Genomic DNA, 13,419 nt, shown 5'->3' on the forward strand with positions numbered 1-13,419 from the left:
CACCTGACCTCCTTCTTTCAGCAGATGCCTTGCCATTTCTGTTTATGGAGAGATGTTTGCTTGTTGCTTGAACTTCCTCAACGTCTCACCCTCTCAGCTCCAGTTCAGGTCTCTTGGCTTTTCTTGACTGTTGAAGAGAAAGGATGTGTTTTCGGCATTCCTACTCGAGGCCTCAGACTCCTCCTCTGTTCTCTCCTCAAAACTTCCATTCAGCGGACATCCTATTGCTTGGATTTCCATCTCTCCATCTTTACTGATGCCCTCCTTTCAAATGAAAAACAGAGCAAAATGGGACCATAAAAAATGAAACCTTAAAAAAGCTCAAAGGAAACACTAGTTAAAATGTTTACCTAGAGGTGCATCGGCTAAAACTACAAACATGATGAAATAAACCTCTACTTTCTATAAATGTAGAGGACAGGTAGGTACTTATGTTCTTAAGGACTTAGAAGATTCATAGTCTAAGAAACCATCCAGCTGTTTGAAGGCCCAACTTCAGCATCACAGAAGCTCAGCAGTCCCACTGTGGGAGCAAAGGCCAAGGGATGGTACCCTTGTTTATGCAACATACATTGTCAATGGTTAAGCAGTCCTTACCCGGTAACTTTTACATTAGATTGTTTTCAAAAAATGCCTTTTCGTGTTATGTGCAACATTAAGTCATCTTCAAAGGAAGGGTTTATCCATTGGACACGTGGGTATCTTTCTTCAAGACCACACTGATTTTGTGCTTTCACCCAAATAAAAGTAGACTCTGCTCTTTTTTTTTTTTTTTTTTTTTTGTGAGAGAGAGAATGAGAGAGAGCACGAGAGGGAGGAGGGTCAGAGGGAGAAGCAGACTCCCTGCCGAGCAGGGAGCCCGATGCGGGACTCGATCCAGGGACTCCAGGATCATGACCTGAGCCGGAGGCAGTCGCTCAACCGACTGAGCCACCCAGGCGCCCTAGACTCTGCTCATCTTAAAAGTCATTTGTATGACTCAGGGAGACTGAAACATTAGTATACATTTTCCTAAGAATCCAGGAAGTGTTCTCTCTCACCAAGGATTAATATAATCTTCTACTACAAGCGGAGTTTGGAAAAGGAATAAAATGCGATTCACACGTTCACCAATAAATGCTGCCGGAGGGCCTCCCGTGTAGGCACCCTGCTAGGTGTACAGGGACAGAGGTGTCTCCAAAGACAAACCAGATATGGACTCGCCCTCAAGGCATTCACACGGTGCTGGGCGACAAGACACAGACATGTAAATAATTATGGTACGGGATAGATAATGATTCACGCCGTAAGTGAGGCAAAGACACCTAACAGATTTCACGGGAGGAAGCGACCAACCTTAAAAATCTGTGCATCAGCAATTTCCTTACTTCATTTTCAGTCCAAAAGCCCTAGTGCAAATCTTTCTGTGGGAGACCATCTGAAGGTAGTAAAAGTTACTACTGAAGAATCCCTAATAGAAAGTATTCAAACTGGGCGCTTGGGTGGCTCAGTCGTTAAGCGTCTGCCTTCAGCTCAGGTCATGATCTCAGTGTCCTGGGATCGAGCCCCGCATCGGGCTCCCTGCTCCGCGGGAAGCCTGCTTCTCCCTCTCCCACTCCCCATGCTCGTGTTCCCTCTCTCACTGTCTCTCTCTCTCTAATAAATAAATAAAATCTTAAAAAAAAAAAAAAAGTATTCAAACTGTGGCATCTTTCTGGTACTCGTACCAAGGTTCAATAATACCCACCCACATGACCACCTGAAGTCCTGAGGGTGGTATCTTCTAGATGGCTGGGTCAGGGTAGTAATTGCCATGCGTTTATGGGGCACTGCAGCTTTAAAAGCATGTTCCCATCCATTATCTATTAATTATTATCCCCAAGGACAAGCTGGCACCATGTAAAGTGCTGCTAGGATACCAGGGTTCTAATTCTGCTCAGTTCTCTCTGATGCAAAATGAGGGGTTTGGTCACTAGACTCTCTCCAAGGTTCTGCATGTAGCTAAGTGGGTAGGGCAAATTTTATTATCACCATTTTATAGACCAGGAAACTAAAGTGAGGAGAGCTCAAGGGACCTGCTGATAATAACTGATACCCGGTTCTTGAGATTAGACACCAGACCTGAAAAGGACAAAGTATTTTGTACTATGTCATACTGAGAACCACACCCAGTATTTGTGGGCAAGAGGACAAAGAGAGTCCCACATAGCAGTAATCTAAGTATTTAAGTTATAAATCAAGATAACGAACTGTTAACAAAATATAATTGATCTCTCCTCCCACCCTGACAAATACCTCTTTACAAGAACCTGGATGGTGAGGTGTGAATCATGAATTCCTGGACTCTTCTAAGGAGGAGGCTGGAAAGGGGCAGGGAAGGGAAACCTGACTCCACTGAGCCCTCTTCCAGCACCTAGTAGGGGCCCAAAGTGCCTGGGAGTGCACACCTCAGCCCTCAAGTCCAAGCACTGCCCACACTCCAACAAAGAGCCATTCCTGGACCCAAGACTGAGTTCAAAGGTCCCATCAAGTCCTGGAGGAGGGTTGGTACTCTTTGGGCAGAGGATTCCAGAATTCCGACTCCCTGCAGCATCCTCTAGAAGAGGGTTCGGGTTCCTTGACCCCATGGGAGGGGGGGCATTACAAGAGAAGAACCACAGGGGAGAGGTCCCTCTTGCTTGGGTTTAAGAGACAGTCTGATCACACTACCTGAAGACTGAACCTAAGAAAGAGTAAAATCCGGGAACTGTCTTGTGAGAAGGTAGTATGGCTTAGTAGTTACAAACCAGGTTCTGCAGCTAAACACCTGGGTTGGGATCCTACCTTGGCCCCTCACTGGCTGTGAAATCACAAGCAAGTTACCCAGTATCTTCTAGGAACTCAGTTTCTTCATCTTTAAAATAGATATAATAATTATTATGTGGAGTATATGAGACATGTAAAACGTTTGCCAGACATTAAATGCTGGGTAAATAAATGTTGTGGGGGTTCTCTTCAGCTGCGTTAGGTGAATATGCCTTTGAGAGGTTTTTCTGGAGAATTATATAAGCATAGTTATATCCAGGTTCTCTGATAGTCAAGGTTAAACGGTTCTCTCCACTAAAATGGTGGGGCAGGGGGCAGGGGTGGGCACCACCTACCCCACCCAAGGCGGTGGCTGCCGCCCACGTCCCGCCAGGTCGGGTGGCGGGGGACTTCACGCTGCAGATTCTGAGCTACAGCCAGGGACTCGCAAACGTGGCCGTGAGTCACGGCGGGACTAAGGAACTGAAACCAAACGTTAGCACACAGCCTGGTTCGTCTGTCTGATGCGCAAGGGGAGTGGGAAGTAGCATCGGATAAAAAAAAGGCAAGACTCAGAGCCTGGGTTGACGCAGCTCAGTCCCCTCCTACCCGCTTCACTTTAGGGCTCACGCAAACTTCGCTGAGTCTTCTGACAGGTCTTGACATCTCTCCTCCGCTAGGAAGGAGAGAGACTCAGAGCAAGTCGAGGCATCTCCCTCGCACCTCCCGTGAGTGCGAGCCCAGCCAAAATTGCAGACCGCCCGCCCAAAACGAAGGCGTTTTATAAGGGCAAGCCTGGGCATTCCCCCACCCCTCCGAGTGACACGAACTCAAAGTGGCCCATTTCCACACCCTAGTCCCCCACTTCCCTCCCTGCAAAACACTTGGCAACTTTGCTGTTGCTTGTGGACCAAGAACTGTAACTAGACCTTTCTGCTCCCTTTAAGGGACAGTCGTGACTGGGCACTGCGAAGTCATACTCTCTCGAAAACACCAACAAAGAACTATATTTAGCTCTGAGCTCTCCGCCTAAATTCCTCTTATTTTTTCACTCGGAGCTTCAAAACGACTAGGTTGGGGAAGTGGGAGGAAGGGGGCGGGGGAGCAGCAGAGAAAGAACAGCTGTGCCTCCGCCTCCCAACTCAATCTCTATAAATAACCAATCGTGAGCCGAGGCTACTTTTTAGCCAATGAAGCAACCCAAACTGGTAAAACCTTGGCGGTAGCCAATGGAACAACAGTTAGGGGTGTGAGATTTGCGCCCCGGAACCAATGGGCCCCGAGTCTGGGAGAGGTAATTTGAGCTGGAGTGTGGGTGTGTGGTGCAAAAGCTTCCTATTTCTAAGCCCGAAAACCTGTTCTGCCCACTGAGCATGCCCTGACTAGCTGCAGGCGCCACCACGACTTTTGGATTGGGTTTTCGTCCGACCTCCGGGTTTCCGCCCCAGCCGAGTGGGGACGTGGGTGGGACGCGCCAAGTCTCAGCCCCTGAGAGCTCCGGTCCCGAGAGGCAACCCCTTCCCCTGTCGGGACAGGATTTCAAGCCCAGAGTTCCCGTTTTCTTTGTCGAGGAGATGAACTGCAGGAGGAGTGGCCAGAGAAGGCCGAGTGGTGTTTCCGAGGCGAAGGGTTTAGAAAAAGCTGCACCGTGGGTGGGCAAAGATGCTCCACCCGCTGCTCTCGCACTCAGATGCCCTTTGCGTCTCCGGCCCTGAGACGGCGCACACTCGCTGCGGGCTCGGAGAGTGGAGTCCACGAGCTTTTGATACCCGGAGTCCGCAAGAGCACAGCCCAACCCTTCACGGGAGCGGCCCACCGCGCCCACGCGCTTCTCGCAGAGCCACCGCCCTTATGCACGCACCCGTTCTCCCACACCTCCATCCTCTCACCTGAGCTTTCCCAGCACCCCTCAAACACCTACACACTCCCACACGTTTCTCATCCGGCTCCTGGACCAGAGCCTCTCGCAAGCCGCTCCACCAAACTCAAATCGTTAGCCCCACCCTCAGCCCCGCCCCCGCCCGGCCCCCCGGAAAACCAGGAGCGGCGGATCAGCCGGGCGCGGCCGTCGGCTCACTGGGCATGCTCGCCTGGGCGGGGAGGGCCGGGCTGCGCGCGGCGAGTAGGAAGCCCTCGCCCCGCGGAGGCTGCGGGAGAGAGAGCGCGATGGGCCGCGGCGGTGGGCGCACGCTCTACGGGGACTCATGCCACGCGCGTTCCGGCCCGGCGCGCAATTAGCAGCCACCTCCGCAGCCCACCGCCACCACCTTTTCGCCCTCCCGGGCGGCCGCAACGAAAAGCTGCAGCCGTCGCCTCGCACAGGCTGCCGGCATTGTCCTCCAGGTCCGCCGCCAAGGCTACCGCTGCCGCCGCGGGTTGCTGCGGGGCCCCGGACCCGCGCCCCAGGGACGCGCCGCCGCCTTCGCCAGCCCGGCCCCCGGCCCCCGGCCCCCGTTTGGTGATTTCTGAGCCCTGCGTTCCCTAGCCACTCTCTCCTAGGTTTTCCCTGCAAGGCTGAGGAAAAGGAGACTTCGTCCAGCCGCCAAGCCTAGGCTTCCTCCGGCGCGCAGCCCCGACGGGGCCGCGGCAGGCGCGGCGAGAGCGCCGACGGAGCCATGAGAGAGTACAAAGTGGTGGTGCTGGGCTCGGGCGGCGTGGGCAAGTCCGCGCTCACCGTGCAGTTTGTGACGGGCTCCTTCATCGAGAAGTACGACCCCACCATCGAGGACTTCTACCGCAAGGAGATTGAGGTGGACTCGTCGCCGTCGGTGCTGGAGATCCTGGACACGGCGGGCACCGAGCAGTTCGCGTCCATGCGGGACCTGTACATCAAGAACGGCCAGGGCTTCATCCTCGTCTATAGCCTCGTCAACCAGCAGAGCTTCCAGGACATCAAGCCCATGCGGGACCAGATCATCCGCGTGAAGCGGTACGAGCGTGTACCCATGATCCTGGTGGGTAACAAGGTGGACCTGGAGGGCGAGCGAGAGGTCTCGTACGGCGAGGGCAAGGCCCTGGCCGAGGAGTGGAGCTGCCCCTTCATGGAGACGTCGGCCAAAAACAAAGCCTCGGTGGACGAGCTGTTCGCAGAGATCGTGCGGCAGATGAACTACGCGGCGCAGCCCAACGGGGACGAGGGCTGCTGCTCGGCCTGCGTGATCCTCTGAGGCGCCCGCGGCTGCCGCGCGCCGGCCGCGCTCTGCGCACAAAAGCCAAACGCACCCGACTCTCGCAATGTGATTTTTCTTTTTGCTTTGAGATTGGAGACGACTTTGCATTGGCCGGGGTGTCCCGGGAGCCCGGCTGGCCTCTGCGGCCGGCGCCCCCTGCTTCCGCCCCGTGTCCGAAGGGGTTCCCCCGTCCTCACCATCCGAGACCCGGTGGAAATGTGGCTCTTGGAAGCATGTACGTTTCTCATTGATTTTGGTTGACGCGTATTTCCCCGTTTAAATAGCCGTTAGGGCGCTGTATTGGCAGCTTGACACCAGCAAGCGAAAGTTTCAGCCTGGAAAAAAAAAAAAAAAAGTGGGGTGGGGAGGAAGAGTACGGGGAGAAGGTGGAAAGGGAGGGGGGATTTTTTTTTTTTTTTTTTTTTTCCCCCAACAACCCTTTTCTAGTTCCAAGTTTTAAATACATGGAAGGAAGTCCGGGAGAACCAAATGAAGGAGCAGGAGGAAGGGAAGAAACTTTTGTTTTTTCCTTGTTTTCCAGGAGTAGCTGGAAATTAAGATCGGGTTCCTTTTCTGCCAGCTTGGAAGGGCAACCGTGTGACTGATTGTGATTCTAAGGATGTCTATGCAAAGTTGGATTCTTATTACAGTGTATCCAATCTGAAGTATGCACATCTGAACTGGGACTGTAAACACTGATGCCAATACAGTGTGGGGTGCCAGAAAGTGTCTGCTGATATTTGTGGGAAAAAAAAAAAAATCTATTTTGTTTACCTACTGTATCAAAGGGGAGTCTGGGGGAGAACGGTAGTATTTTTTTTTTTATCAGCTGTGAAAAAAAATGTTACAGATCTGCACATTTTTGTGTGTACTGTTGTGTGCGTGTGTGTGTTTTTTGTTGTTTTTTTTTTTAGTTTAGCTTTTTGTTCTTTTTGGTTGGCAGTGACACGTTTTGATGACTAGCTCTTTAAAATACAGTACAAAGACTTCAAAAATGTGATTCAGGGCCCCCAGCACCCCTGTGTCTGCAGAGTGCCTTCAAAACTCAGCTGTTCCAGCCGGTGCCAACCTGTGAACTTCCCACCATATCCCAGAATCTGCTCTTCCCCAAACCACTTCCTAGTTTCCTTTCTGTAATCTTCCTGAAGGAGCCAGGACAATAGGGCCTGTTGTTTGGTGAATTTCTTTATTATTTCCAGCCTTTAAAGTGTAATTTCCATGTCTTGCAATGTTTTTTGTTTTTTGTTTTTTTTTTTCCCTTCTTTCTTTCTTATTTTGCTTCATTGTGTTCAAATGTTCAGGTATTTAGCTCCCCTTTTATATTATTTTTAAAAAATTTTTTGGTTATCTGTTCTAGGGTGTTCCTCCAGAAGCAAAGAGCAAAATTTTACTGTTGTGATGTACCAAGAGAATTCTAACTAATTGTAATTTTTAATTCCAGATACGCGTTTAATCATTGTCTCTTCATTTTAAGACTTTTAATACAAATGTCATTTTTAAAGAAACAAACCCAAAACTATTGTTTGTGTTTCTGTGTTTCATATTCAGTGATTTAATATAGGATCATGGCTGAAGTGGATAGGGGCAGGTGCATGATGCCCCCAACAGAAATACCTCAGTGACAAGTTGGGTGACATTACTTCCAACTCCTTAAATATGGGAGAAAATCATAAAGGTCTAGGCAGCCCTGGGGGTATGGCCATTATCATTTGACTACAAGATAGGCAGGATATTGAATCTGTTCTGCTAACAGGGAGGGGTTTACTTCACTGTGGGTAGAGAAGGGGAGAAACCAACTGCTAATACTGCCTTCGATTTGGTAAAGTCACTCATCACCTGACCAGGCAGGGCAGTGCTTTTAACTTTTCTTTCTTTTCTTTATCTTTCTTTCCTCTTTTTTTTTTTTTTCCAGTGTTTTGTTTTGTTTAATTACATCACATAACAAGTCAAAAACATGTTTGAGGAAGGTCATTTCCAACCCTGAAGTTACACCTAGTAGTGTTTTCTGCAGTACATTTGTATGGGTGGCACACAGTATCTTAGTACTTGAGGTTTTGATTTAAAAATAGGTCATTATATTAAAAAGAGAAAGAAAAAACTAAGATAAATTCTTTACTCCCATTAAACGGCAATTTGTGGACCATTTTGACCTCATGAAATTTTCCTTCTAACCGTAGGAGGCAGTGTGAGCTTTTTACTCTATTTTATTTCAGTTAAGGGCCACTTTACTAATATAACCTCTGTAGAATAAAATAAAGTATATGACTATACATCAAGAGCACATGATACACCTTAGCTGTGTGAAGTGTAGGTGAAGTCGTCTGTTGGGGAAGCCAAAAGAAGTTACAGGCCACAGGCATTTTTAAAGCTATTAACATCTTGCCTTAAAATGTTCTGTCCTTTGCCCAGGTGACCTGTCACTCTTCCAGCATGGAGGAGGAATAGAGAATAGGCCTGTGAGGTCCAATGGCCATTTTTTTCATTCTTGATCTCACATAAGTTTAGAATCACTCAGTTGAAAGGCAGTATGTATATGATAAATACAGAAATTAAGAGAAACAAATTCATGTCTTTGCAAATGTTAAGTCTTGCATTTGAGTAAATTTTAGTTCTTCAGTAGATGTAAAGTGTTGAAAATTCCGAAGACCTATACCAAGTGCTATGTGAAGGATTTTTTAAAAAAGACATTTGGTGACTGTTTCTTACAGCTTTGGTTCTTGTTTGTTTGTTTGTTTCTTTAGAAACCTTTGACATAAAGCGCTGCCAAATATCTAACTAACTTAAGACGTATATACTCCTGAAAGGAGTTTGAAAATGTTTGAAAACGGCAAATTGGAAATGAACTAGGTTGCTAGATGCATTAATCATCTTCACACAGGATTTAGTCACTTGCATGACTAAATACTTTATAGGTCTGAGATGCCAGGGCAGAAGATTTTAATATGCTTCTACTGAGGACTGTAAAATAAATGCTTTCTGGATTCTCAATGAAAGCAATTCTGTGTGTGTGCCTGGAGCAGAAATGTAGTAGTTCTGGGTTTTGTAGGTTTCTCCATTATTTTCTTGACAAAATTGAGGGACATTGAGGGCATTGTTTTAAAGAATATGTCAGCTTATTTGGCTAGTAAGAGCCCCTTTTAGTAGTATGGTGTGAAAAGATAGGAGCGTTTGTCTCCATGAAAAAGTTGGGTTGACGTGAGAGTGTTAAAGGAAGCGTGGGAGTTTGCTGTAAGGCAATCACCTGCCCCAACAGAAACTGGGTGGGAGAGGAAACTTTATCTTGGAGAGCAAAAGTTAACTTTTAAATTTGACCCCTGCTGTTTTTTTTAACAGCTTTTCCTTTTGGTCCCTGTCATCCAAGCTTTGTGTCATTTCAAAGGATTATTTTTGTCCTCCTTTGGTAAGAACCTCAGAAAAATGGAAGGTATCATCATCGGAAGTCTAACAATGTCATGTTTGGGATTTATGGCTTAAGTAAAACAATTTCTGGGTTGTTAACTATAGAAATAGACTTCACCGAATCACATGTTAGGATCCTATCTGTTTGGGGTTACTTTAAAAGTATGAGGCTTTGTGCTTCCTGACTAGTTAACCTTTTCTGCAGGAGGGGATCCTAAAATGCCTCATTTCTTTGGTCTGTTCTGGGAGTTTCATAAATGTTTTCTCCAGCATGTAATTGCACCTTTTGAGTCAAAGTCCAGTATTTCTCACAGGTAGGGTGGGAAAGTGAGAGAACACTGCTCGTAGCAGCTGACCTTGAGAAATAGATGCAAAATGTCACAAAAAGTATATATTTAGTTTTCACAACAGCTGGAATAAGGCACCTACTTATAAAGGAAGCAAAGATTTAATTCAGAGATCACCAGTGTTAGTTAAAGTGATCTCTAATATTTGTCACACTGTCCACTTAATCGGGAAAAGCTTGCTAATATAAATGTCCTTGTGAAAATGCAGCAAATTTCTAAATACTACTAATAGAACGTGGTATTTTTTATTATGAGATTTTACTCAGATTACTAGGAATAATTGAGTGCATTTGATTGAATGTGGTTCTAGTTCCAGAAGATCTATTTGATTTAATAACAATGGATTTTGATGGTTTGAGAAGGCTTTAGGATTATGTAGCGAGAGGTTTTTAAACTTGTCTACATATCAAAATCACCTGGAAGTTAAAACAGGTATTGCTGGGCCTTCTAGTTTCTTATTTAGTATGTCTCAGTATGAGCTCATAATTTTTATTTCTGACAAGTTTCCAGGTGACATTGGTACTGCTGTAGTAGGGACCACACTTTGCAAACCAGTAGAATAGTCCAAACTCCAAATAAGTACTATGTCAAGAGCCACCTAGATATTTAGGGACACAGGCCTGTGTCACACATTTTAGAGTGCTACCTATCACAAAGTCATAAAGTAATCTTGATTGAAATTTATAGCTGAAGAAGGCACAGACCATTTACAATCAGACGGTTAAACTGTGGAGCGTGGACCAGTATAGACACATTGCCGGTAGAGTGTTTAACCGTTTTCACATTATTATGTGAACAGTTTGGCTATGGTTTCCAGTGTTAACTTCAGAAGTTGACTAAAATGAGAAGAATAGGATCATGGCCTAAATAATAAGAATCAACATTTCTTCCCCTCAAAAATTTTGAAAAGAATGTCTTAGTATTTGTCTTTTCTTTGTTGCAAGATTAAAAAGCAAGGATTTTAACTTTCCACGTATCCCAGCAAGGATTCTAAAAAAACACAAAACAAAACAAACTAGAGAATTTTAAGTCTTCAGGTCATGGTAAGCACATGCATGTGTCATGTGTGTGTGTATGAATACACACACTCAGTTTCTTAGCTGGACTTCCCAGGAATCTGGTCATGGGACAGTGCATACCATAAACCTGCCACACATCTTGTTTTCTTACGCATTCTAATCTTTTGGAAGAATGAGTATTAATCTGTTTTGTAAATTAGAGGGTGCAGCTCTTTGTAGTCTTCCTTTGGTTTTAAGCAGAAATCTTTGAGGAAAGGTTTTCTTAGAAGAGAAATTATGTGCTTTTTTTGTCCAACTGACTGAACAACATTTTTTAAATGAATTATCTGACAAAATTATGTGTGGTTAAGTTTATCAGAGGTTTGAATATGTTTGGTTGGCTTATTTGTGGTAATTGTGCAATGTAACAAACACACTGTTTTTTCAATAGAAAAGAGAAAGATTATTGATGCCTTTAGGATACAGGTGCCGAAAAATAGCCCGAGATTATTTCTTGACTGTTAAGAATATGTTTGCAGTGGAAGTCCATAAACGTAGCTGAAATTGATTTATTCAGTATTCAATAAGCATTTGTTGAGCACATACTATTAGCTGTGGTATAAGGACTAATGCTTAAATAGGAGGAAGCCAGGCAAAGGAGCAACAATATTGTCCTTTTATCACTCTAAGCTGTGAAAATAGCATATATTAAACAAAAGGAGTATATGGAAAAGTGCAGCTGCATGTGCCATCAATTATAATACAATACTGTGGGTCTGTCTGGCAGGCAAATAGAGTAGGTAAATTTGTTGAGAATTGGAACTTTGAAAGGTATGTGGATATTGCAAATAAAAATGGATCCCATGAGGTTTGTGTAATTAATAGTTGTTCTTTTGCACGTGAGAATCTGTAATTTTGTGCATCGTTTCCCACTTCCTTTTTGAGGTTAGCTAAAATTGAACATTTAGAAATAGGAGATCAGGTTGCTTCCATATTTTCATGTCAAAGGGAAGAGGGGAAAATGGAGGAAAAGACATGAGATTTGTATTCACTGTTTTAAAAAAAATTTAAATGAGGAAACAAAAAAAGAAAATACAATTTAGATTATACTCTTTAAAAAAAAGAAGCAATTGTTGGCATACAGTCTTTTGGGGTTCTTCGCGCAGAGAAGATTCAGGGTAAGAGATCTCTTTTGTAGGAGATATTCTTCTAAAACTGAGTGTGCCAAAGAATTAGGCTGATGCTTTAAGTTTGCTAAGCTTATAGTAATTTTATACAAAGGCTCTGGTTTTCATGCCTTTGGTACTCATTGGAAGAAGGCAATCAGCTCTGAGAAGGAAGTGTTGTTTGAAAAGCTGTACAAGGTAACAATAATAACAATTATTGTAAAACCATAGAAATTGAAGGGAGTTGTAATTATTAACATCCTGCAGTTTGCAAGATGATTTCTAGTGACTGTTTTATGTAGACTATCTCCTGAATTAACAACATACTTTTTAAATGTGGTAAGGTAGAGAACTACAGAGATAGCAGAATAGTTCATCTGAAGATACTTCACTGCTTATTTTTTTAATCTGATTATAGAACCATTTATGAGATGCAAATTTACTACTTATAGTTTTATAATGAAAGCAAAGGTCTTAATATTTTACACCTATCTGACCATTTATAAAAAAGTTTTCAAAATTTGGTTTTAGTCATGAATTCAGAATATTTTAATGTTATTTAATATACATATTAATATAATATTTTTAAACATTCTCTTTAAAGACTAACATTATATTGAATTATATCTCATTCAAGAAAAGAGCCTCTATAGAGATCTGTACTAGCATAATTCTTTATGAACATATATGTCAACAAAAAATATTTTAAAATATATTTTAGATAGTTTTGCATTCTACATTGTAAGTGGGTAAGAGAATTGCAAAAGTATATTTCTAAGTTTGATTTCAACATCTTTATCATCTAGTAGAAAAAGGCTTGAGTTTGGAGTTCTTTACTCTGAGTTTGGTTACTTAGCTTTTTTTGTCATAGTACCTGTTATTTTTCTTTTTGTATATAATTTCATTCATCCACATATGGCTTATGCAAATGGTTTTCTCTGTTACAAATGTAATCTGTATTAATTGATAAAAAAAATCTAAGAACTGATTACCTAATGGCTATATAAATGTGTTTTCTGTGTAATAGTGTAAAGAGAGAAGTCTTCTCCAGGCTATGTTTGAAGTCCAGCCTGAAACAGATCCAACTAGTTAGAGAAAGCTGCCCACTAAACAGATACGACCTTTGGGCATAGTCTCTGTGCTTCATTTTAAAAACTAATGAAGGAAGTTTTTAAAAAATGAATTCAATCATAGGAATATTCATTTTAATGTATTTAGGACTGCCTAAAAATATTTCCAGACCATCTCTTCCTCCTCACTAATCTTGAGCAGAGGTCAAAAACTGAGATAGACCCCAAATGCATTCTTTTTTAAAGAGAATCTTTTACCTTGAAAGGCAGAGACAACAGCAAACAAAAACTTAATCCAAAGAACAAAACTGTCTTTTCTGCATCTTTGTAAAAACCAGCACTTATTTTGTTCTTGAGGAAGCATAAATAGTGGGAAGGGCAATAAAGTATTTTCCTTTGTCATTTGGGCATCATTCAGCAGGCGGTCTGGTACCCTTGTTGCTCAGGCAGGCGAGTGTGATGGAGCTGAGGGAGATGAAGGGCAGGGTGGGCTGAGGTAGAACTGT

General features: G+C 44.0%; 1 protein-coding gene across 1 annotated transcript; it reads left to right on the plus strand.

The window, feature by feature from the left end:
* Nucleotides 1-4,894: 4,894 nt before the first annotated feature.
* Nucleotides 4,895-10,615, plus strand: RAP2B (RAP2B, member of RAS oncogene family). Its single transcript, XM_034997396.1, has one exon. It carries the CDS (start codon nt 5,379-5,381, stop codon nt 5,928-5,930), a length of 552 nt encoding a protein of 183 aa, XP_034853287.1. The 5' UTR covers nt 4,895-5,378; the 3' UTR covers nt 5,931-10,615.
* Nucleotides 10,616-13,419: the final 2,804 nt, after the last annotated feature.

This window comes from Mirounga leonina, unplaced genomic scaffold (assembly GCF_011800145.1).
Source record: "Mirounga leonina isolate KUSES-001 unplaced genomic scaffold, KU_Mleo_1.0 Mir_115, whole genome shotgun sequence".
NCBI classification, from domain to species: domain Eukaryota; kingdom Metazoa; phylum Chordata; class Mammalia; order Carnivora; family Phocidae; genus Mirounga; species Mirounga leonina.